General features: G+C 57.8%; 1 protein-coding gene across 1 annotated transcript in view; it reads left to right on the forward strand.

Moving 5' to 3' along the window:
• Cdh23 (cadherin related 23) overlaps window positions 1-24169 on the forward strand; it is a 390176-nt gene that overhangs the window by 159347 nt on the left and 206660 nt on the right. Inside the window, 3 exon segments of the mRNA XM_047551945.1 lie at window positions 4295-4489; window positions 8082-8210; window positions 15470-15548. Coding sequence (XP_047407901.1) covers window positions 4295-4489; window positions 8082-8210; window positions 15470-15548 — 403 coding nt within the window.

Below are 24169 nucleotides of genomic sequence, written 5' to 3' on the forward strand. Positions count from 1 at the left end.
CTACCTGTGAGACCTGAGGCAGGACATGGCCCCTCTCTGGGCTCACTTTTCCCAACTGTAAAGTGGGGAGCCCGGACTGCATTATCCCAAGGTTCCTTCCGGCTCCTATAGTAGAGCCATCCCAGAGGTGCATGGTCACAGCTGGCCCTGTTCAGGGTCTTCCCTTGCCTCAGGTGCTCCTCCCCCTTAGATCTCACTCGCCTCGCCTCTCACAGGCTCTCCAAACCTCAGGGGGGCCTCCCGATGGTCTCCTGCCTGTCTGCAGCAGCCAAGAACCAATCAAGGGACATGTCCTCTTTCTGAATTTTAAAGTGCCTATTTGTCCATGTTCATGATGAGATTTGCTGGCCATTGGCACCCCTCCTGTCTGCTCCCTGTAAATGGGGCTCATGTCGTCCTACCTGCCATGCTTTTTGATGCTGCAATAATAATTGCAGTGATCGTTTATCGAATCTTGATCAATATTGCACGTGCCTGGCAAGGAGTGTTTCATTGTTTTTCCGCATCCTTTGCAGTTCTTTCTCACAGGAACCCTAGGAGGTAAAATTGTTCATAGCTCCATTTTACAGATGAAGATATTGAGGTCTAAAGGGGTTTTAGCAACCAGGTGCAGTGGCGCATGCCTGTGGTCCCAGCATCTTGGGAGGCTGAGGCAGGAGAATCCTGAGTTCAAAGTCAGACTCAGCAATTTAGTGAGACCCTGTCTCTAAATAAAATACAAAATAGGGCTGGGGTTGTAGCTCAGTGGTTAAGCGCCCCTGGGTTCAATTCCCAGTACCAAAGGGAAGAAAAGGGAGGTGCGGTTTAACAGCATATGTCTGAGATCTCCCAGTGAAAATGAGCAGATTCAGAGTTGGTGCTCTGAGCCAGCAAGTTCTGCTTCTGTAGGACACCTGGAAACCCAGTTGCACCTGGTCCATAGGAATTCTGCTCGTGTGAGGTTGTGGGCCTGTGTGCACATGTGTGCATTTGCACGAGCAGCAGCTGGGTGCGCTAATGAGCTGCCCCCTCCCCGTCTCCCTGAGAAAGCAGGGTGCCTAGGTCCCGGATGCAGGGAGTCAGCATTCTTCTCTCTCCAATAGTTTGCCCCTTCTAAGTATATGAATGGCTCTTTGCCAGGCCCATTTAAAACCTTTCCTAAGTTATGCAGAAATTAAATGGGTTTTCACTGCAGGGCATGAAACATAATCCAAGAAGGTCAGGCACCAGACCGTCCCTCCTCCCCCGCCCCTGCCGCGCACTGGGACCCACTCTTAAATTCTCTGATCTGGTGCTTGGGGAGGCCTTCGCCCAGAACCAGGAGATGCGCCCCAGCGAAATGTCCTCGTCCCCCTGAGGCAGGGGGCTGGAGAGCTGGCGTCTGTGGGAGCACCCCCTCCTCCGCGCAGGGCTGCGCAGGGCACGAATGGCGAGTGTTCTGAAGTACAGTCTAGCTGTCATGGGGCTGGCTGCTCCCAAAGAGGAAGGTGTCCACCCCTTCTTGTGGCCAGCCCTGTGGGTGCGTTCTGGCTGGCTCTGGTGCTCCTGTGCTCTGGAGTGGGGTGGACCGGAGAACACTGCAGGCTAGCTGCGACCCTTGAGGCCAGGGCCACCGCCGTGAGCAGGGACTTTGGTCTCCAGGGCTGCACACTTGCAGGGTCAGTAGGGGAACTGCTGTCCGGTCGCTCCAACAGAGGCATGTCCGTGAAGAGCCAACTTACGGACGGTCGGCAGGACTGGGGGAAACACGGGATATGGAGGCACCCAGGGGTTAGCCCTGCCACCCCGAGGCTGAAGTGGAAGAGGAGGAAATAGTCACCAGAGCCCGCTGGAGAGAGGAGGGCTGCCGGCGGGCAGCTGCAGGCAGGGGAATCGCAGCCCAGACCTCTCCTCCTGCCCTCTGTGCTCCCACCGCCTCCCACTGACAGAACCCACCCAGCAGCCAGACGGCAAAGGGGCCTGGAAATGTCTTCCACTGAGGACCTGGGGTTAGGGGCAGGAAGAGCAGGGCACCTAGCAGATCCAGGCACAGCGGGAGGGAAGCCACTGGGAGCCCAGCATGGTGCCCTTGATAGTCACCATGCTTCTTGATACCTCCCTGCCCACCCTTGTCTATACCCCAGTAGAAGGTGATCAGATATTGAAATATTAAAATCGCAGCTGCCATCTTCTCTGCATTTCTGGGCTGGGAAGTTTACACCCATGAGCTTATGGACTCTTCACATCAATCCTATGAGATGGTATTATGCTTCAGTGTACAGAGTGGATTAAGGATCAGAGAGAGTAAGTAGTTACCTCAAAGACACACAGCAAGGGGCTGGGATTCCAACAGAAGGTCTGCCCAGGCCCGAAACTCTAGCTCTTGTGCCCTCTGCTACCTGCAGGCTTGATTCTCTTTGGAGGGAAAGAACATCTGTTTTACAAGCAGCCAGCTGGGGAGGGCAAACCTGACAAGGAAAAGCGTGTTCAGAGGCCCAGATGTGTGAGGGGTCCTGCTGAGTTTGAGAAGCACAGAGAGCTGCGCCTCTCCAGGAAATGGTGTGAGGGTGGGACCCGCCAGCCCTTGCAGGCCCCTGTCGTAGCAAGGGCACCAGGGAGTCATGGCTGGTGAGCAGCAGAGGGGCTTCCTCCTGTCTGCCTCTTGTCCCACCATGCCTGTCCCCAACAGGCATAGTGGTGAGATGGACAGGCTGCGGGTCTGTCCGTTCAGCCCGAGCTTGCCTGCTGACCGCGAGGGACCATGGCAACTCCATGGCTTTGTTCTCCAGAGACCCTTCAGCCTCATGAGGGGCCTTATGAAGACCTCAGCAAGGGCTGCAGGTGCCTGAGGCTGGTCCCCTAAGAAAGAAGCTCCTTGATCATAGAGCCCTGCAGGGCCAGGGGACCTAGCTACTGTGCCAGCATGAAAAGCACACAGAGCACAGGGAATGTCATTCTGTCCCCAGGGGACTTACCTGCCAGCCCACACTCTGCTACCATCTGTGCCACCAGCTTACCCCAGCGTCATACAGAGGAGCTGGGGGAAGAACTGAGGCCAGCTTGCAGAGGGTCCCTTGGTAGAGGACTCAAGATCATGCACTTATAGTTCGCTAGGCCTGGATCCAAGGCCTTGATCTACCACTGCCTCACTCTGCAACTTCCGGCAGGTTATTACCCTCTCTGTGCCTCAGAATCCTTTTCTAAGGCAGGATGGTAGCTGCCACCCAGAAAGATGCTTGTTACTGCGTTGGCATGTGTGGCCCGTGGCAGAGGGCCTGGCACCGTAATTGCTTGCACTTCTTTGTCTCCGTGAAGAGCCTCCCTTAGATTGCCTTTCCGTAGATGGGTCCAGAGCTCACTGAATCATAAATAATTCCACTCAGCCAGCGTTTAACAGGCACAGCACACATGCCAGGCCCTGTGGTCGCCGCCACGGAGATGAGAACCGACGGTGGGAAGGGGTGCAGACAGATACTCGGAATATAATGAGCCGAGGGCCATCGCAGAGGGTCGCCGGTGCGTTCGTGGGGTATTTACTGAACACTCGCCATGTGCTGGGCACCATGCTAAGCCAGGCTGGCAGAGCCCAGGGCTTCCCTGGAGCCAGCTGCTCTGAGGGAAGCGGGCACTGGCCAAGGAACTCCGGGAGAAACCCGGCCAGGAAGAGCGGTCGGATGCCAGGGGCAGAGTGGGTGCGGTGGGGACGACCTGCCTGGGGGCTGGGGAAGGCCTCCGCGCAGAAGTGGACCTCAACCGGAGACCCCAGGTCAGAAAGGGGCAGGGTCTCTACACGTTGTAGGGCAGAGGGAGTCATTAAAGGCAGGGGGACACTGCGGCCGCAGGCAGGCTTCCAGAGGCCCGGGGATGCAAAGCCTGCCACCCTCCGTGGTGCCAGGGAAGCCTCAGGGCCCCGGCCAGTCCCCCAAGGTGCGCAGCTTCCAGCTCCTGCCCTGAAACCTCCCGGGCACGCAGATTGCCTGTCGCCCTCCAGAGCAGCCCAGGACTGCAGCTGGGGCAGCCGAGGGGCACGCGGCTGAGGACGTGAAGCCGCCGAGTAATGGGTCTGGGGACCGCGAGTCCCCTCGTCCAGAACCCGGGATGAGCTGATCATCTTGGGAACCGGTGTTCTTACAGCCACCAGGAGGCCATCAAAAAAGAAAAAAAAAAATAGATGCTGCATTTTAAATTCCTCTGAACCCGCTCAGAATGGAAATGACGAGGCCCCGGGTCTGCTGGGCTGGAGGGACGTGCTTAATGGGCTTTGGGGGGATGGCGGCTGACGAAGCCGCTGCTGGGGCTCCGGCTCACTCGTTTATCTGCCTTGCTGTCCCCCTAGAACACACCGGTGGGGACGCCCATCTTCATCGTGAATGCCACAGACCCCGACCTGGGCGCGGGCGGCAGCGTCCTCTACTCCTTCCAGCCCCCCTCACAGTTCTTCGCCATCGACAGCGCCCGCGGCATCGTCACCGTGATCCGGGAGCTGGACTACGAGGTCACCCAGGCCTACCAGCTCACCGTCAATGCCACCGTGAGTCACTGCCCCAGCCCCAGCACCCGGGTGTCTGCCTCTTCCTGCCCCCAAAGAGAGCAACAGGACATTCCCCAGGGACATGGACTCAGTTCCACACCATTCCACCGTTCGGATGAGGGTGCTGGCAATTGTAATAACCAAGTGACAGCTGATGTCACCGAGCGTTCATATCGTGTCCCCGGCACGGTGCTGAGATTTTCGTGTTTTTGAGATGTGCAATTTACAGATAAGAACACTGAGTCACAGGAGCTCTTCAGCGACTTACCCACAGTCACCCAGGAGCCTGACTCCATGGCCAGCACTGGCAATCTCCCTGTGACATTCAGAGTGCAGAATGTCCTCTCACTCTCTGTGACACAGAAAAGCCATGGCAGACAAGCCGTGTTCTGACATCACCACCCACAGGCAGGGGCCAGAGGGGGCCAGGCATCCTGGCTGCTACCCCATGAAGTGGTGCCTCTTGGAGACGAGGGAGCATCTGTCTGTGCCAAGCAGCCCGCTGGCCCCTGGGAGTTGCAGGATGAGTTAGTTGAGGGCGGGAGAGGACACGGTTGCGACTCATGCAGCTGCTGGATAGTCATAGAGTGAAACTGCAACCCAGGTTGCCTGGCTCCCAGTTCCGACCACCACGTCCCGGGCCAGGAGTCTCCAGACAGGCAGTGGAGCTGCGGTTGCCAGTTGTTGGTAAAGCCGGTCAGGGACAGCCACACCCTCAACAGGGCCTACCCCTGTTCTCCCCTCTTCCTTGCTCCTGTGCCGCCTCCAGTCAGCTCAGGCCAGGAGCGGGACACGCTCTGGGCATCCCTTGGGACCCTCCAGGACCCACTGGCCTGCCCACAGAGCTGTGGGGGGTTGCCAGCGGCCTGGGATCTCTCCATGGCGGCTCCCGGAGCCCAGATCCCAGGGCTGCATCTGGACTGGGCCAGGGCTCTACTTCTGAAAGATGGGGTTCCCCAGGGATGACCAAGACACAGAGGAGCCTCAAGAGCCAGGACTGCAAACTTCCTGCCCGAGCTGGCCCGGCGGCCCTGCAGAGGATACTGGCATCCTTGCCTCCCCCCCGGGTTAAGTGTCGGTTTCCCGGGAGGTTTGTGCCGCTGTTTGTTACAGGGGCTTCTGGGATCCAGGGGGCTAGTAGGCCTGAAGGTTGCTTTTCGTGCCTCCCCACCGGCACCTTCTGGACGCCCTTCCCATGTTCCGTTTGCACACACCGGGCTCAGAAGCATGCAGGTGACTGCCCTCTTTCTCTATAAACCTGTCCCTGTGGGATAATTTCCGTCCACCATAAAAATGGCTTTGGGATGTGGGAATAGATCAGTGCTGGGCACAGGTAAGAATGTGGGTGGCCAGACCCGTCAAGAGCCCCGTGCTCACGCTGGGCTGATGAATACAGTGAAATTGCTGCTAATCTCCCGGCAATCAGGCCTTGAAACTGCAGAGCAGGAGGGGCCTGTCACTCGCTGGTGGGTGGCTTCCTGCTAGCTCCTGGATCAGCTGATGCCGCGATCCCTCTGGGGCTGGCATTGTGCCCTTGGTGCTGGGCATTTCCCCAGGGTGATTCTCCTGCCTGTGACACAGGCAGTAATGTGGTTCCCAGCTGTAAAGGAGAGAGCCACAGGACTGGTCACAGCTGGGAGCCTGGCATGATGCCCGCCCCACTGAATGTGCCCACCACTATCCCCTTTTCCGGAGAGTTTGGGGTGGGATGGATAGGTTCATCTGTCCCAGGAGCAGGACTATAGCCACAGGGGTGCAATGGACATGGCAGGTGCCAGTCTGGACAAAAGCCAGCTGCCCACAAAAGACTGGTAATGGCAAATCAGAAGCATGGCCTCTGCTACCCAGGAGTTCAGGGGACCTGCTGGGCCAGGTGCCTGGCCTGGAGCCCTCCCTGTGGGCAGTGCCCCAGCCTGGGCTGTGGGCTATGGTTTTGAAACCTTGGAGCTCTCCCAACCCCCACCCAGGGCCCCCCTGCTCAGCTCTTCCTGCTCTCAGACTCTCCCTTCCCTCCTGCCCATTCCCATCCCTGAAGGCCCTCCCACCTGCTCCTTGGTGACCCCTGAGGACTCTTAAGTCAGGGCCCCTTCTCCTCCTAGGCTCCACAGCTGCATCTCTAGGGGACAGGTGCAGGTGCCAGGCTTTCTTGTAACATGGTGAATGCTTCACCTTGTTCACATTGCTCCAGACAAGCCAAGGGCCATCTAACCTGGGGACAATCACGCCTCAAATCCCAGATGAGAGAATTTACAAGTCCAAGGGGCCAAGAGGTCACTGAATGGAGCCTTTCATCTTACAGAAATGGACATTGAGACTCCAGGAGGGAAAAGACTTATTGGTGGTTACCCATCTAGTAGAGACTGATGTTAAGACCCCAAATCAAAAAACTGTTAAAGGAAGATTTTTTTTTTTTTTTTTTTTTTTTGTCCCAGAGATTGAACCCGGGGTACTTAACACTGAGCCCCACCCCCATCCCATTTTATATTTTATTTGGAGACAGGGTCTCTCTGAGTTGCTTAAGGGCCTCATTAAGGTGCTAAGTCTGGCTTTGAACTCACGATCCTCCTGCCTCAGCCTCTTGAGCCACTGGGATTACCGGCATCCGCCATGGCACCCAGCAAGGGCAGGTTTTTATGTAAAATGCTCTGAGTTTGAGTTCTTGCTACACCCTTACAGTTGGATGATTTGGGCAGTCACTTCCCTCTCTGAGTCTGTTAGCTCCTGGGGATGGTGAGCCCATAAATACTTGCGCAGACGCAGCGCCTAGCGCAGCACATGGTGCAGAGTCTGCATTCAGCTCTGCAGTTGCTGCTGGTGTGACTAGTGTTACTCAGTAGCAGCAGGCTGCTTCATTATCATCAGCAGATGTGTAGTTAGGGTGCTTGAGCACAGGTTTGGGGTGTTCTTTCTTGGTGAGCTTTTATAGTACTGAATTTCCAGTACTGCCTATGTGGCCACAAGGGAATGACCGGCATGACCCCTCAGGACTCCTTCCTGGAAACCCCAGAATGTCACAGGCCCTGGAGCTCCCCCTGCTGGTTTAAATCCAAAAGTCACTTGACCGGTAAATCCAGAACCCAGAGCAGGAATGCAGGTCCCAGAATGTGTGGCCAAAGGGCCTTTCTTCTGAGGAATCGCTGTCCTAGTTGTCCTGGGCATGGAGAGGGGCAGCGACCTTGGCTGATCACAGCAGAGGAACTGAGGACAGAGCCATCTCTTTACCTGAAGCCAGCCATTCAATCCAACAGATGTCCAAGGTAGCCGGGCCTGGGCTACCGCTACTTCCTACGCTCTTTTATGACAGCGGATAAGCCACTGTCCTATGGACCTTGGGGTCCCTGTTTGTGCCTTCCTGCTTGGCTCAGAGATCACTGCAGGGTCTTAGGATTCTAAGCCTCCTTGTGATGGGTCGGTCCTTCCTTGTATGTGTACACCTGGTATGCATGTGTGTGTCCAGGACCGAGTGTGTGTGTGTGTGTGTGTACACGTGTGTGTGTGTGTACACGTGTGTGTGTGTGTGTGTGTGTGTGTACACGTGTGTGTGTCCACAGCATCACTTAACTAAGGTGGTGTGCTTTCTTTGCCCTCCAAGGATCAAGACAAGACCAGGCCTCTGTCCGCGCTGGCCAACTTGGCCATCATCATCACGGACGTCCAGGACATGGACCCCATCTTCATCAACCTGCCTTACAGTACCAACATTTATGAGCATTCTCCTCCGGTAAGGCCCCTGCTGGCTCTGGGGACTTCCTCTGAGCTCCTTTCAGAGAGGGGCTCTGGTGCTGGGACGGGCTCCTCCAGTTCTGCCTACCCTGGCACCTAGGATGGCAGTGGTGGGCATCCCAGCAGTAAAGCCCATGTCCTCAGCCTCCCATCCGTCCCTGGGGTACTCTGAGTGACAAAGAACAAAGTCTGGCGGGGGCAGGTAAGGGGGAGCGATTAGAAAGACGAATGCCCAGGGGAACCCAGCCTGTGCTGGGAACGGATCTGGGTGCAGGCTCAACAGAGTGTCCGTGTGGCTCAGCCGCGTCTGTAGCTGGCCTGCGGCCTAAGGGGGCAGCGTGCCTTCTGCCCCGAGGGCCTCTCGGCCCTGACTCTTCCTTGGAGCAGCAAAGCAGCTGTCCTCCCTAACTGCCCGGTCTCTGGTGTGGGTCTGAGGTCTCTGGTCACTGCCCAGGAGAACTAGGACAGCAATTCCTCAGAAGAAAGTTCAGGTTTTCAGAGACTCCTGATTTTGCACCCTGATTCAAGTCATCAGGCACCAGCCAACCTGTGGACTGGCTCCCCTGGGTCCATGTGTCCACCTCTGGCCCAATCAGCCACAGCTGGGGGTCTAGAGAATGCAACAGGCCACTGTCCACTCTGCAGGGGCCATGGCTGGGCCAGGCAGACAATGACAGGCATCTCTAGAGTGGCCACCCCCATGCCTCTATGAGGCCCTGCCATGGGCTGATAAACCAGAACGAGGTGCCTGCTGTGGACAGGTGAGCCCTGGACATGTGGCTCTGGGAAGGCAAGCGGGCCCTGCCCTCTCTGTTCCTGCAGTGCTGGGGATTGAACCCAGAGCCGCGACGCCTGCAAGGCCCCTGAGCTACGGCCCCAGCCCTTGACCCTTCTTTTGAGAGAGTGTGTGTTCAGAGGAAGGATCACAGTGGAGAGCAAGGCAGGCTCCCACTGAGGCCGGTGGCTGTTGGGCCCACAGCATGTCTGCGCAGGCTGGCTGCCCTGGACTGGGTGCAGATCGTGCTCCTAGGCCATCGCACGCCAGGGCAGCCCTATGCCCAGCTTGCACACCATGGCTGTCCCAGCCACTGGCCAGGGGCATGGAGCTGGCACTGGGCCACTTGCTTCTTGGGCCAGGTGTGAAGTGGCAGCTCTAACAAGCAAGATGCTCTCCAGCCCGCTACTATGGGTGTTCAAAGCTGCACACAGAGCAGAGGAGGGCACCTCGGGGTCCCACTCCTGGCCTTCTCTTTCATAGCCTCTGTGCATGGCGGGAACCCCGGCTTTTGAGACTGAAGGGCGGCCCTGCTCAGCTACCCATTTCGCAGGACCCTCCCCTCTGCCCCCGTCTCAGTCTCAGGTCAGCCTGGGCTGCTCTCTGCAGACGAGGCAGGGCCTGCTCCCCGCTGCCCAGCCCCTGGGCTTCTCCTGAGTGCTCGGGCTCGGGAGCAGCTCGCCCAGGCTCTGCTTCCGGCTGGGCTGGAAGTGTGGTTCAGCAGAGGTGGGGTCAGCGGTGGACACAGACGTAGCGGGAGGCACCTGTGCAATGGCTGAATGAGGAAGTGAGCATCCAGTCAGACCAGCCCTCTGCCATCCTGTCACCCTTGTCACCTCTGGCACCTGCTGTCATCATCAGTGACATAGGTAAAACATAAGTGCTGGACATGAGCAGAGAGCAAACCCAGGGTTCCCTGGCGCGCTGGCTGATTTCTGGCATTCAGACTGGGCTAGGGCTCCGGCTGCAGCTCCGCGTTGGTCACGGCGTGAGCTTCCTCTGAGACCTTCGCCTGCCTTTTCCCGGCATCCCTCTACCCAGTAGCACCTTGAGCTCGTACAGGTTTTATCCGCACACCTGCAGGGTTCTGCGTGTGTCCGCCGTTCTCTCCACGCTTCGCTCTTCTGTGCCCTCACCCGTCACCAGCCCTGTGTGCAGGGCCCTGTGCCGAGCCACACCTCTTCTCTCCAGGTGCTTCCCTGGGCTCCTGCTAGTGACCCCTCAGTCCCAGCAAACCAGAGGCTTGCCCCTCTGAGCTCCTGCTCCCTCCTTGGCTTGGTTTCTTGCCTCTGATGTGACACTTCGGCTCAGAGATCTTGATATGTGCCTGGCTAGGGTTGTCCCCTGGCCCCTGCTAGGCCAGTGTCTGGGGAGCTGGTGAGCCTGGGTTCTGGGGCTGTGAGCTCCTCCGTGTGGGTCATGACCAGGCAGGGAGGGGAGGCAGGCCAGGCAGGAAGCCGGGGGTTTCGGCCTCTGCCGGGGGCGCTGCCTGGGGTCCCCCAGCCCACAGAACCATGCTTCACCCCCACGCACCTCTGCCCCTCCTCCCGGCTCCGCACGCGGAAGGCGTCGCCCGTCTCCCGTGGCCCGCGGCTCTCCTCCGACAGGCCTACTCTTGCACACTCCAGGCCGGATTTTTCCAGGCCTCTAATCAGTTTCCGTGCCTTGATCTGGGCCCTCCGTGTCCCTTTACGGCGTGGCGCTCTGATTTGACGCAGTCGTTCCCAGCTGGCCCGTGGAGCCTGCAGGCCGGGGACCCAGGCAGCCCTCCTCCCGGGCCTCCACCCAGACCCTCCCCACTCTCCTTGCTCCCCTCTTTATCTGCGGCTCCCAGCATGTACGCCTCCCCCTATCAGTGTATCGGCCAGCATGCCTCATCTAAAGTGTATATATTACCTAATAAAATCCTTCTTATTTGGGATTATTGCATCAAATTTTAATTTCCTCACGCGAGCAGCAGCATGTCCGCCTGCCCGTCAGTGAAGGACCGATAGAAGGTGAAAGGAGCGGATAAACTGCACAAATTACTGCCAGCCGATGCCTATCAGCCCTTTGACTGGAATTGACTGGAATTAAGGACTGAGAAATAGGATTTTCTGCTCAGAATCTGCTCTGGCAGCTCTAGTCGGAAGCCCCGTCAGCCCCTGCCAGCCAGCCCCCTCAAGGGCGCCTCCCACTCCCAGAGCAAACTGCTCATCACCTTTCAAGTCCCTAATCCTGTCTTGGAAGTGGCAGTGGGCTGGGGGCTCCCGGGGAGCAGGAAAGAGGCGGCCGAGGCCCCCAAGGCCAGGCGCGGCCCCAGAACAGCCACACTGCCCTGGAGCGGACACAGCACAAAGGGGAGAGATGTGGTTCCTTCTAGAAAAGTCCCAGCTTCTGCCCCCACTGCCCACCCTGGCCTTTGCCTACCCACTGGGCACAGAGTCCTGGGCCCCTCCACCTGTGGGAGACAGCAGTGGGGCCACCCCCAACGTGACCCAATCACCCTCGCCCTGCCCACCTGTGACCCAGCCCTCCGAGCCTGTGTCCTCATGTATACCCCTACCGTGGAGCGGAGGGAACCCGTGCGCACCCCTGTATCTGCCCTGCTGTGAGAAGTGACGGAGGATGCGTGCTGGGTACCCAGCACAGCACTGGCACTTAGTCAGCACTCAGTTCTCCCGCGCAGGCTTCTGGCTCTTCTGATAATGCATAGAAAACACCGCCACCCGAGGGCGGAGAGCGCTAATCTGGGATGTCGGGAGTCGGGATTTGCTGAAATTGGAAACACCAGGCGTGTCCATCATCCAGGACCAGACACCTGGGTCTCTGCCAGGTGCACACAGTGATTCCAGACCCCAATTCATAGTCATGGTCACCTTTGTCACTTTTGCCAGGTACGAGGGCTTTACATATACAGCGCTTGCTCCGGAGTGGGACTGCCACTAAACCCATTTTATAGTTGGGAAAAGGGCCGCGAGAGGTTAAAACCGACTGGGAGGATTCAGTCGCAGGCAGTCTGGCGCCAGGGTTAGACACTTAACCACCTGGCCAAGCACCTGGGCCGCACCGTGAGGAGTCGGGACCCCGTAGGTACACACCTGTTGCCTCTCCGGGGAGAGCCTCGCTTTGAGGAGGCCGGGTCCTCCCCACAGCACGGGTGCCGGTGAGGGGAAGAAGGCCCTCGGCAGGTAGGGGCCTGCCCGCCTGCTCCGCTGGCCGTGCCCAGCCGGCTCGGGCGGCGTGGCCCTGGCAGGCTGGCTGTGGGCCAGGCAAGGCTCACGTCCCGGCTCCTTCATCTTTGGAAATAAGTTGCAATATATTGAAAATATAATCACTGAGACTCTGAAACAAGAGCCGCGCGTTCCCAAGAGCCCCCGTGGCTCCCTATTAATTCCTTCTCATAACATTCCCAGTCTTTCTGTCTGCACTTGTATTAAAAGCTCAGGGTTTTATTAAAAGTGGATTTATTTACCCAAAAAGAGATGAAACCCCAGACCTTGTCAGGAGCCAGGCAGGGCTCCCTCCACAGCCTCGGGGCGACTCCTGTCCTGCAGAGCCGGCTGCTCCCAGCTCTACCCAGGAATGCCCCCAGGGGAGATGCCCACAGGGCTCTGAGGGTCGAGGGTCCTGGGGTCACCAGGTCCCTTCTTCGCACAGGCCAGTGCTGGCTGCCTCATCCCGTTCCCTTCAGGGTCACTGTCCTAGGTACCACCTCGCCTGCCCTGGGTGGACAGGGGGTCACTCAACTGCCCCTCCAGGTGTGTTGCTTGGTAACTCAGCAGTGCCCTCTGGCAGGCCTGTCCCTGCCTCAGCAGCCTAGGGGACCCTCACACCAGGACACGTGGGGCCCAGGAGATGGGACTGTATCAGAGGGAGCTGCCCCTATGTCCAAAACGCCCAGTCTGGTAGCTGGGGCTTCAGGCCAGAGTCCTGCACCCTCAGGACCTCCTCTTGGAGACAGATCAGGCTTCTCCTGGTAACTAATGTCCCCAGCAGGGGCAGATGCCCCCAAAGAGTCTGGGGATGAGGACTCTTCAAGTCAAACGCTGCTTCCCAAACAGCCTTCTCCCAGGGGCCCACTAATGAGCTTCGTGAAGGGCACCCCCGTCTCCGGGAGAGACTGGGAGAGCTCGGGCCCGCAGCTCCGGGAGCCCGGACTGCACCAAAGCCCACGCAGCTCCGGGGAGCGAGGCTGCCGCCCTTCCCCGGCTCCACGGGAGCTGAGGCTTGTAAAGTGCTCAGAGCAGTGGCTCACCCATGACACTATTATAACAGAACCGTCACAGGGGTAGCGTCACCAGAGTCCCTGCTTTAGTCAGGTTTTTCACTGCTGTGACCAAAGGAACTGACAGAAACAATTTTCAAGGAGGAAAAGTTTATCCGGGGCTCATGATTTCAGAGGGCCCTCAGCCCATTGCTCTGAGCCCAAGATGAGGCAGGACATCAGGTGGAGGGTGTGGCTGAGGAAGGCAGCTCAGGACGTGATAGCCAGGAAGCAGAGAGAGCTCCGCTCACGGGACGCGAAATAGAAACCCCAAGAGCACACCGCAGTGACCCACCTCCTCCAGCCACACCCCCACCTACTGGGAGCACCCAGCTAATCCACTAAGAGGATGCATGCACTGATTAGACTGGGGCTCTCAGAACTCCCTCACCTGACCTCTGAGCTTCTTGCATCGCCTCACATGTGGGCTCTTGAGGGACACCTCGTATCTAAACCCTAACGGTCCCTGAATCGAATCCCGGCTCCCCATCCACTCCCTGCTGGGGACCTTGAAACCTCTCACCTCGTGTCCCTGTTTCCTCATCTGCCCTGGGGCAGTTGTGAGTGTGAAATGAGCCAACGTGCGGCAGTGCTGGGCTACTGGCCTTGGCCTGTCTCTGGACCCTCTGAGGGACATGCCTGCTCCAGGTGACTTCCTCACCGTGGTGTCTTCCTCCACCTGCCCAGCAGGCTGGGGACCATCATAGCTCCTGGGGAAACAGAGGGGGCGGGACCTGCTTTCCAGATGGCCTCGCCTCTGGGCTGTGTCCATCTTTGTGGAAACATTTCTTCTGGAACATTCTCACCTTCTCTGGGCAAACCTAGAGGTGTTCCGGACTCTGCATCCCTGGGACAGGAGAGGATGGAGGGACAACTGTGAGGGTGAGGTGGAGGGTGCCCCTCGCTATCCCTGGGAGGAGCTGGAGGGGTGCAGCTTGCCGCCTCGGGCAGGAAGCCTGTGTGTCAGGGAGTGGGCACCTCTGCAGGGGTAGGTCCAGTGGAGGGGACCGCACAGGCTTCTGCCTCCCACCGACAAACGAGGAGGGAATGAGAGGTGGCCAAGGCCATAAGAGTCCTTCATGAGACCTGCAAGTGCCAGGGTTGATATTTTCCCTGAAGGTGAAGTTCACTGTCCATCACTCAGGGAAAACTGCAGCCCAGGGCCAGAAAGAACCTCTGGCTCCAGGGGTGGGCAGTGGTGTGTCAAAGCCTGGAGTGCAGGTCAAGGTTGCCCCAGGTGCAAGCGATTCAGCAAATAGCATGGTAATGACTATGTCAGCATCCACCATGTGCTCGCTGGTTCATTCAGTCCATCCGCCAGTTTGTCAGCTGTTATTGGAAAGTGCAGACTGGTCCTGTGCCCGGATCTCTTCCTAGGACAAGCTGTGTCTCCAGGGCTTTGCGTACTTCATCTTCTCCACTGAGCACCTTCCTTTCCAGTTTCTCTCTCTGGAAAGCTCCTACTCACTCTTCCAGACCCATCCTAAATGCCACCAATCTGTGTACCCTGTCATAGGTTCCTCCAGGTGGACTTCTGCATTTTAGGGGACATTTCTCCATTGGAGCACCCCCAAATGTATAGAGCAGCTGTCTATGCCATGTCACTCACTCCTCGCCGTGGATGGCTCTCCAGGAGCAGAACCCCTGCCCCTCCGCCTGCTCTGGGCTCCTTCTCCACCAGTGCTGGGGGTGGAAGGTGGAGCAGAGTCACTGGAGGCAGGAGCCACAGGCACAGTGCTGTGTGGGTATGGTCCACAGGGCCATGCTGCCTCCAGGGTTGCAGCTCATCCCTAAAGATATGTGCTTTGGGCATGTGCTTTCATGCATAGAATAATTATTCCAGTGAAAACAAGGTCCCCTCTTATGCATATTAAGCTAGAGCAAACTGAGGCCAGAGAGGTACAGCATCCTTCCCAAGGTCACAGAGCACTTTGATGGAAGTCTGAGATGGAACCCAGACCTCGTAACTCTCTGCTGGCTGTTCCTCCTTCTGTCTTCTCCCACGGGAGTGAGGGATATGGGGAAAAGCGGGGACAGTGATGGCATCCGCAAGGTTGGACTTCCCCGAGGGACCTGGGGTGTGTACCTGAGCCCTCAGTGTGTGTCCCAGGGACAGAGCGGGCACTTGGCGCCTGCTTCCTGGGCCGGCCTTGTGGCCCTGTTTCGTCAGCCCGAGGAGGGAAACCACGCGTCCCTGGGGCCAGGGCCAACTCAAGCCTCTCCTCTCTCCCGCCAGGGCACGACCGTGCGTGTGATCACCGCCATTGACCAGGATAAAGGACGTCCCAGGGGCATTGGCTACACCATCGTTTCAGGTAAGGAGAGAGCTGTCCCTGTCCCCACCGCAGAAGAACCACTGTTGGGGTCTTAGTCTCTGAGAGCCTGAGGAGGGTTGGGGTCACAAGGGGCAGTGTTTGCGACCTGCGTCCAGGGACCGTCCTCAGCCAGAGGGACGGGAAAGGTGACGACTGACTGGAGGTGGGTGGGCGGAGAAGGGGAAGAGGCTCCTGGGGAGCCAGCAGAGGCTAAGGCACGGGGCACTGTGGGGCAGCGCGGGGACAGGACATGTGCTGCCGTCCAGTCCTGAAGCCTGGTGCCCCTGGGGCTCGGAGCTGGGTGGCGGGTGACTCCCATCCCACCTCCATCGGGGCTCTGGGTCTTCTGTCCTTACTTGCTGAAAAGTGGGCTGCTGGTCCATCGCGTTGGAGCGATGGAGGGGGACTTCCGCCGATGACATGCTGCCTCGCGCCGCCAGCCGTCAGGGCTTCTTGTCTCATCTGGAATGCGCGGCGGGTGGGGAGCCCTCGCTCCTTGCTCAGACCCATTGGTGGAGCCAGTAGCCACTGACCACAGCCATGGTTCTGGGTGACCGGACTCCCCAGCCCACGCCCTCGCCAGGGGCTGGCAAGACAGCAGCTCCGCGTAGCTGTCCCGGGTCAGGCAGGTTGGGAGCCCAGCTGCTGGTGAGAGGCTGCTCGCCCACCCGGACTGGCTGTCCCCCCACCCTGCATACACCCCATGGAGACCAAAAGGGTTCACCAAAGGGTCCACCTGGCACCGGGCAGTCTGCCTCCGCTCCATTGCCCCCGCCATACCCCATGCCCTGAGAACAGGAAGTGGCGTGGCTGGAGGGCTCTCCCTGAAGCCCGGGGCTCAGCAGGGTACGAATCAAGAAGGTAGAGGGGGGAACTCCAGGGCCACGGTGTCCTGGGTGTGTCTCTGTGCCTTGGTTAGTCATCCATAAAATGGGAACAGTAAGAGTACCCGCCTCGAGGTGGGCTAGGGATCAGCTGACGAACACCAGTGGATGGGAAGGACTTTATAAGTGCTGCCATTACTGTTACCGCTGCAGCCAGTAACCCCTGGGGAAGCTGGCGGTATACTGGGGGAGGGAGACACCTCACATCCTTGTGATCGCGGGAATCCAGGGGTATCACGGGCCCCCTGCAACCGCTGGAGTGACTACTATCATGTGTCTAAAGCCCACAGTCCCCCAGGACCCTGGACAGATGCAGCTCAGCCCAGGCAGTGAACATGGGCTCATGGGTTTGGAGAGTGGGTGTGTAGCTCTGCACCCTCCAATGACCCCTCTGTTTTCTTAGTCTGGTGCCCAGGACACGGCCTGGCCCAGAGTAAACCCACGTGTGTTCTTGTGAAGTGAATGAATGTCACTCTGGGATAGTGGGTTTGCAGATTCCAGTCTGCCCAAGAATCACCTGGGGCTCCCACCAAAAGGGCACAGTTCTTGGCCTCCATGCAGATTCTCATCCCGCAGGACGGGGGTGGGCCCAGGAGTGTCCTCTCCACCTAGCTGCTCAGGGGTGAGGGTCCTATGGCCAGGATGTGGCAGAGCCAGTCCCAGGAAGGAACCCATTCTGCAGGAAGTCAGGGTCCCCCCTGAGAACTGAGGCCATCCCTGCCCCTCTGCCCACCTTCATGAATTCTGCAGGTTTTGAAGTAGAGCAGGTGTCCCCAGTGACCAGGGCTTGGAGTGTGTCCTCTCCTCACTGTCTCTAGGCTGGTCCCACACACACCCTGGCCTGGACGGGGGTGCGAATCGGGGACCAGAACCTTCCTGGAATGGGAAACCACGCAGCAATGCTGAGAGTCTGTCCCCCACGGCTCTGGTCCAGCCCAGACCCTCAGGCCCTCTCCAGTCCTCAAAGATGCTTCCATCCGTCCCCAGCTCAGCCCCTGCCTTGGGCTGCAGAGCCTGGGCTGTCTGGGCTGGGCTCTGGGGCTCAGAGTGGGAGTGGGGTGACAACTGCCTGCAGCAGCTTCCTGTGGGGTCCCCAGGGGCATCACCCCCCAGGCCAGCTTCCCAAGTGCCAACCAGAGGATGAGAAGGGAGGCCAGGACTGTGAAACCACAAAGGGGAGATGTGTGTGGAGGCTGGGGCAGGAGGCAGAAACTTCTGGAAGGCTGGGGCACATAGCGTAGCTGTATAGGATTCCCGTTGCCAGCACAGATGTGCCTTGAGGGCTTTGGGAAAGGATGACAAATGGGTTCCCTCCCGCATGCCAACTCTGATTGATTGGTAACGGCTGCCTGAAGAGGATCTGGGGGCCCAAAGGGGTCAGTGCCACGCATGCTCATGGTGAGCAGCTGGCGGGTCTGCCGTGGGCATGAGGGTGCAAAGGGCAGCACCTGTGGCCCAGAGTTGCTGTTCTGGGCACATTAGCACTTGACCTTGCTGATGGTGGCTCCTGGTGACCCCGTGTCTCTTGGGTGTTTGTGGCTACTCCTCCAACAGCAAGCAGCTTGGGGAAAGGGCAGTTCCTTTGCTGTTGTTGTTTTTGGTACTGGGAATTGAACCCAGGGGTGCTTAACCACAGAGCCACACCCCCCAGTCACTTTTTGTATTTTATTTAGAGACAGGTCTCACTGAGTGGCTTAGGGCCTCACTAAATTGCTGAGACTGGCTTTGAACTCCCGATCCTCCTGCCTCAGCCTCCCGAGCCACTGGGATAACAGGCATGGGCCACTGTGCCTGGCAGTTCCTTTTCTTCCCTACGCGTCCTGCCTGGCTCAGCTCCTCCGACGCACCATACCTGCCTGGCCTGGGCCACCATGGTCTCCCTGAGAGCCAGACTTACGTGAGCCTAGAGGCAGACGGGGGAGGGCACGGTGCTCTGAGAGGAGGTGGACATCAGTCTGGGATTTGGCCTTGAGCCTGCTTTCCTTGGATAGTGTAGACACTGCTGAGGAGGACATTGTCTTGCCTCTGGGGACAGTTGCAGCCCTGTCCTCGGTGACTTGGTCAGGACCCATTTAGCTTGAAGCAGGCAGAAGGATGATCCGTGCCCCCCGCCACCCCAGAGCATGCCCAGCAGCAGCCTGCTCCTGCTCCAGGTGCTCAGGGCCCGGGGGAGGGGCCGGTGAGAGTCCCCAGGGCCACTGGTGGGGTGGCTCAAGTCCCAGGGCCTGTCAGAAGCCTGAGCCGGTGGTGGGTTCCATCTGCACATGGGTAAGGCTGGCCTGCCCCACCCGGGACACGGGTCTGAGCCCACAAGTGACCCATAGCATACAGTTAACCTGCCCCGCTCCCCGGGCCCGTTCCTCAGCCCACGGCCGTGGGGATTTATATCTGCACGCCAGTGCTTTCTCCATTACTAATGATCCCTCTGTTTTGCCAAGAACAAAGAGGCCTTCGCAGTAACTTATGGCTCCATTGCCATCAATTTGTTCTCAGTCCCTTGTGGCCAAACCGGGACGGAGAATGACAAGGTTCTTTCCCGCAGAGGACTTGGCACGGGTCCCTCCCTTCCCTCCGTCTGGGCCTACCCTGCTGTTACCGGGGCATCAGTGCACCTAGCACTGCCCCAAAGTGGGCTCCACGGGCTCCTGTCCCCAACCACCAACCCAGACGTCAATCTCGGCAGACACCCCTCTAGCCTCCAGCCTCCTGCCAGAGACAGTCCTGCTTGGACAGGTAGCTGGTCCATCCTGGGCAGAGCCCTGGACTTGGAGTCCAAGAGGTGAGTCTGAGCCTAGCTCTGCACCTGCCAGCAAGGTGTCTGAGCAAGACCTTTGACTTCCCTCTACCCCGCCATCCTCATCCAGGGAATGGGGTTCAGAATTCCAGAGAGCCATAAAAGATTAAGGATTAGCAATTGTTAAGGAAGGATCAGGAGCTCCGTTCATGAGTACAGAGGAGCGCTGAGGGTGCAGACTCTCGGGCTGCTGTCCATGGTGGTGACCTCCAGCCCTGCTGGCCAATCCAGTGCCCCCTGACTAGTGACTACCTGAAATGTGGCTCCTCTGAATTGAGATGTGCCATAAGTATAACATGGAATTTTGAAGACAATATGCAGAAAAGATTATAAAATATCTCACTAATAATGTTTTATATAAGCCAGGCAAGGTGACACATGCCTGTAATCCCAGTGACTCTGGAGGCTGGGACAGGGGGATCATACATTTGAGGCCAGCCTCAACAACTTAATGAAACCAGGTCTCAAAATGAAAAATAAAGAGGGCTGGGATATAGCTCAGTGGTAGAGCACCCCTGGTTCAATCCCCAGCACCACAGTCAATCTATCAGTCAATCAAAACAATGTTTGGTTTAGGGCCTAAGGTGTAGTTCAGTCATCAAGCATGTGCTTAGCATGTGCAAGGCCCCAGGTTCGATCCTTAGCACCAACAATAATAGTCTCCTTTTATATTGATGACATGTTGAAAAGATATTCTGAATATACTGGGTTACATGCAACATATTATTAAAATTTTTCCTCTTTCTTTTTTCTTTTTTTTTTTTTTGCGGTGCTGGGGATGGAACCCAGGGCCGTGTGCTTACAAGGCAAGCACTCTACCGACTGAGCTATCTCCCCAGCCCTCCTCTTTCTTTTTAAAAACTTTTATGGCAACTAGAGAATCCTAAACTGCACAAGTGCTTATCCTCTGTCTGTGGCCACCCTGTTGCAGGGCGAGCCTCTCTGGGGTTAGCTTCCACTCTGGACCAGCTGTGACCTCCCAGGCATCAGGTTTTTCTAGTCTGTACAGCGGAGGTGACGTCAGCCACCCGCCAGGCGGGGAAGGGCTGAGAGGATGAAGGGCCAGGCGGAGAAGGTGCTTGAGGGTCCCAGGTGTATAGAACGCGCTCCTCCCGCGCGCAGGGGTGGTGGAGGGGCTGCTCGGCTGGGGCCAGGAGCTGTCCAGGGTCCTGACACGGTGGGGACTGTGGCACTGTCCCGGCCACAGGAACCTGCGGTGTGGTTGGAGAGACAGACCTGTAAGCTGTGCTTTCAATACCGGGGATGGCACTGTGGAGAGGGAGCACAGGATGTGTCATGTCGGGACCGATGGCTCTCTGGGGACCCATCACGCTGTTCCCTCCGCTTTCCTTCGTTCATGTTTGAAAATACCCCTAAGGAGGAGCTGCAGAGGAACCCCCGGGTCGGTGCCTGCTCAGGCATCAGGGGCACCGAGACTCACGGAGGAGAGTCACGGAAGCCAGGGCCCTGACTGACACGGGAATGGGCGGGAGGAGTGGCCGGCAGGCACACCAGGACAGCTGTGCTCATTGCAGGGCTTCCGCGTGGCTGGGCGTGGGCCACCAGGAAGAGGGGAGAGGAGACCACAGAGGGCCAGGTCCCGCAGCTCAGGGAGCGACCCGCTCAGGAAAATCCCAGGCCTCGTCCTGAGACGGGGAGGGACGCGGCTGGGTGTGCATTTCGCTAAGGTCACTGGGGTCAGTGTGGAGCCAGTGGGTTGGGGGAACAGGCTGGAGCTAGCAGGTCAGCCAGGAGGATGTGGCAGTGTCCTGCCAGGAAGCAGAGGCAGCCGGGCAGGAGCAGAGCCAGATAGCCCGGGAGCGCCGGGACACCTAGTGGGCAGGGGTGGCTGGCAGCTGGCGTAGGCCAGGGAGGAGGCTGGGGCAGCCCTGGGCCTGACGTTTTCCCCTCAGTGCCAGGAGTGGAGCCCAGGGCTCACACAGGCGAAGCCTGCACACCACTGAGCCACCCCACCCCACCTGGCCTGAGATGCGCAGTGAGAGCCCGTGGGCAAAGAAGCGGCAGGATTCAACTGCAGGCCCGGCTCCTCCAGGGAGGCAGCTTCTCTCAGCCGAGTGGCCCGAGTGAATGACTCGCTTACTCCTTCTGTAAATGGGGCCCAGTCGTATCTTTCTCACAGAGTCAGGAAAATAAAAGTAAATGTCCCATGTCCATTGCAATGCGTACACAGTGGCCAAGATAGGGGAACCACCAAAATGTGGGCTACGGACTCATAAGCCTGTATCACCTGGTGACACCGCAGCCATCCTAGTGTATGTAGGTACACTCCACGATGTCCGCTCAACCACCTAATGAGGCACCTCTCAGAACATGTCCCTGTTGTTAAGCAATACATGACAATACACACTCATACAACGGAAAATGTTCTCTTTAAAGAGAACACGTGCTCACACCTGTAATCCCAGCTATGGGGGAGTCCAAGGCAGGAGGATCACAAGTTGGAGGCCAGCCTCAGCAGCTTAACAAGATCCTGTGTCCAAAAAAAAAAAAAAGGGCTGATGAGGTATTTCAGGGGTAGAGAGTTTGCTCACATGTGTAAGGCCCTGGATTGGATCACCAAAAGAAAAAAGAAAAAAATCCTGTCATTTGTGACAATCTGAATGAATTCACAGGACATCGTGCTAAGTGAAATAAGCCACACGCAGACAATACTGCATGATCTCATTTCCATGAATCTGGGGTGGGGGGCAAAGAACCCATAGTAAGAGAGAGTAGATGGGTGGATGGTGGGGCGGGGGCGGGGGGAGGGGAGATGCTGGTCGGAGGGCCACACTTGTGGTTTTGAGACACGTAGATTCTGGAGACCGGCTGGACAGCATGGTGACTGGAACTAAGAAGAGCGTAGCGTACACGTGAAACTTGCTCAGAGAGCAGATCTCAAGTGTCCTCGCCACGCACACCGGTTGGTAGCCAGGTGAGGCACGGCCGTTAGTTAACTTAATGGCGGGACTCACTTGACAGTTTATGCTTGTAGCAAAGCAGCACGTCGTACGCCTTAAATATGTACAATTTATTTGCCAATCATACCCCCCTAAAGCTGGAGGAAAAGTCGGTGATGCCGGCATCAACTGCACAGTGATGTCTAATAGGCCCTCAAGAGAGGTCGCCGTTTTCCCTCCTCCCGCCCGTCAGGGTGCAGCAGAGACGAGCACGCCCCCTGCCGTCAGAAGCCCGGTCTCCCAGGAGCCCAGGAGCCCGGTGAAGGCTTCTCTCTGCCATAAGGCCCAGGACTCTGCCCTGCCATCTGCTCCCAGCAAGGGCCCAGCCCCTTCACCTCGTCTTGATCACCCCCGGCGGGCGTCCATCTAGGAAAGCCGCAGAGCAGGGGCCCTGGGAGCATGGTCCCTGGCCAGCCGCCAGCACCACCTGGGCGTCTGTTAGGAATGCAGGTTCTCAGCCCGCCCCTGGCCTGCTGCCTCAGGCACTCTGCAGTGACCAGTGACCTGTGACTGCACAGCCCTCCCGGTGGTCCTGGTGCTGTCCCAATCCCTTTCCCCCACGGGATGCACGTCCGAGTCTTTCACACACCCGACCGATGAGTTCTGGTGTTCGAATCTCTCTCCCCAGCACCAGAAGGGCCCTGGCTACCCTGACGGTGGCCTTGGTGAGCGGACTCACTTTGGAGCTTTCCACAGCCTTCCTCCCAGCCCAGGCCACCTGCTGTCCCCTCTTTGGGATGAAGAGGCCTAATCTCTTCGTACAGCCCTTTCCCCAACTGCCATCTTCTGGTCCACAGAGCAAGAGGAAGGGACCTCAGTGCACAGGGAGCTTGCCATGAGCTGGGCCCAGGCTGGACCCAAGTTACCCCGTGCAGTCTATGAGGGAGAGAACGTCACTCCATCTGCAGACAAGAGGAGCAAGGCTCAGATTGGCCTCAGTCGGCCAGGGTCACAGCTGCTAAGTGGCAGAGCAGGGATCTGAACTCAGGTCTCTCAGGCTCCAGAACACCCCCAGTGTCCGTGATGACAGTGGTACTCCAAATGTGGTCCCCAGACCGCCCGCATCAGCCTCACCTGGTACTCTACCCCTGCTGGGTTAGACCTGGGAGTGGAGCCAGGCCATGCTGATGCTGAGAAGCTCTGGTCTAGAAGAGGCTCTGTTCTCAACCAGGCAGCGTCACCCCTAATGGGTGACATTTTGTACATGGGAGGGAGAAAAAAAATCTTACTTTTTGAGCTGGGCACGGTGGCATAATCCCAGTGGCTTAGGAGACTGAGGCAGGAGGATTGAAAGTTCAAAGCCAGCCTCGGCAACTCAGTGAGGCCCTGAGCAACTCAGTGAGACCCTGTCTCTGAAGAAAATATAAAAAAGGACTGGGGGTGTGGCTCGGTGGTTAAGTACCCCTGGGTTCAATCACCGGTACCAAAAAAAAAAAAAAAAAAAATCTTACTTTTTATATCTAGATATCTATTACCCCCAAGGTGCTGAAATTTCACATGTGCAGGGAGGAGGCAAGGTGGTCCTGGGTTGGGGTGGGCTGGGTGAAAAACACTGATATTAGAGGAAGAACAGGTGAGAAGTATCAGGCGGTGACCTCTCTGTGGGGTCGCCCTGGGGGTCAGCCGGGAGTGTCCATGCAGGACAAAGCCTTCCCTTCCCGGATTTTATTTCAATGCTACCAAGTGAGGAGCGTCTTTGAAAATTCATTGAGCACTTTGAAGGGATGCTGGAGGGGAGGAGGTAATCAGTTACAGTCAGACCAACTAAGCCCCCGCCCCAGCCCCACGTGCGGACAACTGTATCTGCCCCCACTGCGGCCTGGTGGGGCAGCTGTCGCAGGGGACCATTGTGCCATGGACATCAAAGCCCTTGTGATTAAGCGCCTTGGCATTTTTCTCCCTCTGAGAAGCGAAAAGGCCAGAGAAACAGAATTGCTTTGGAAATTTTGGAGAAGCCCTTCCCAGCCCTGAGGGCATCCGCGG

The sequence above is a fragment of the Sciurus carolinensis genome, chromosome 5 (genome assembly GCF_902686445.1).
Source record: "Sciurus carolinensis chromosome 5, mSciCar1.2, whole genome shotgun sequence".
Lineage (NCBI taxonomy): Eukaryota > Metazoa > Chordata > Mammalia > Rodentia > Sciuridae > Sciurus > Sciurus carolinensis.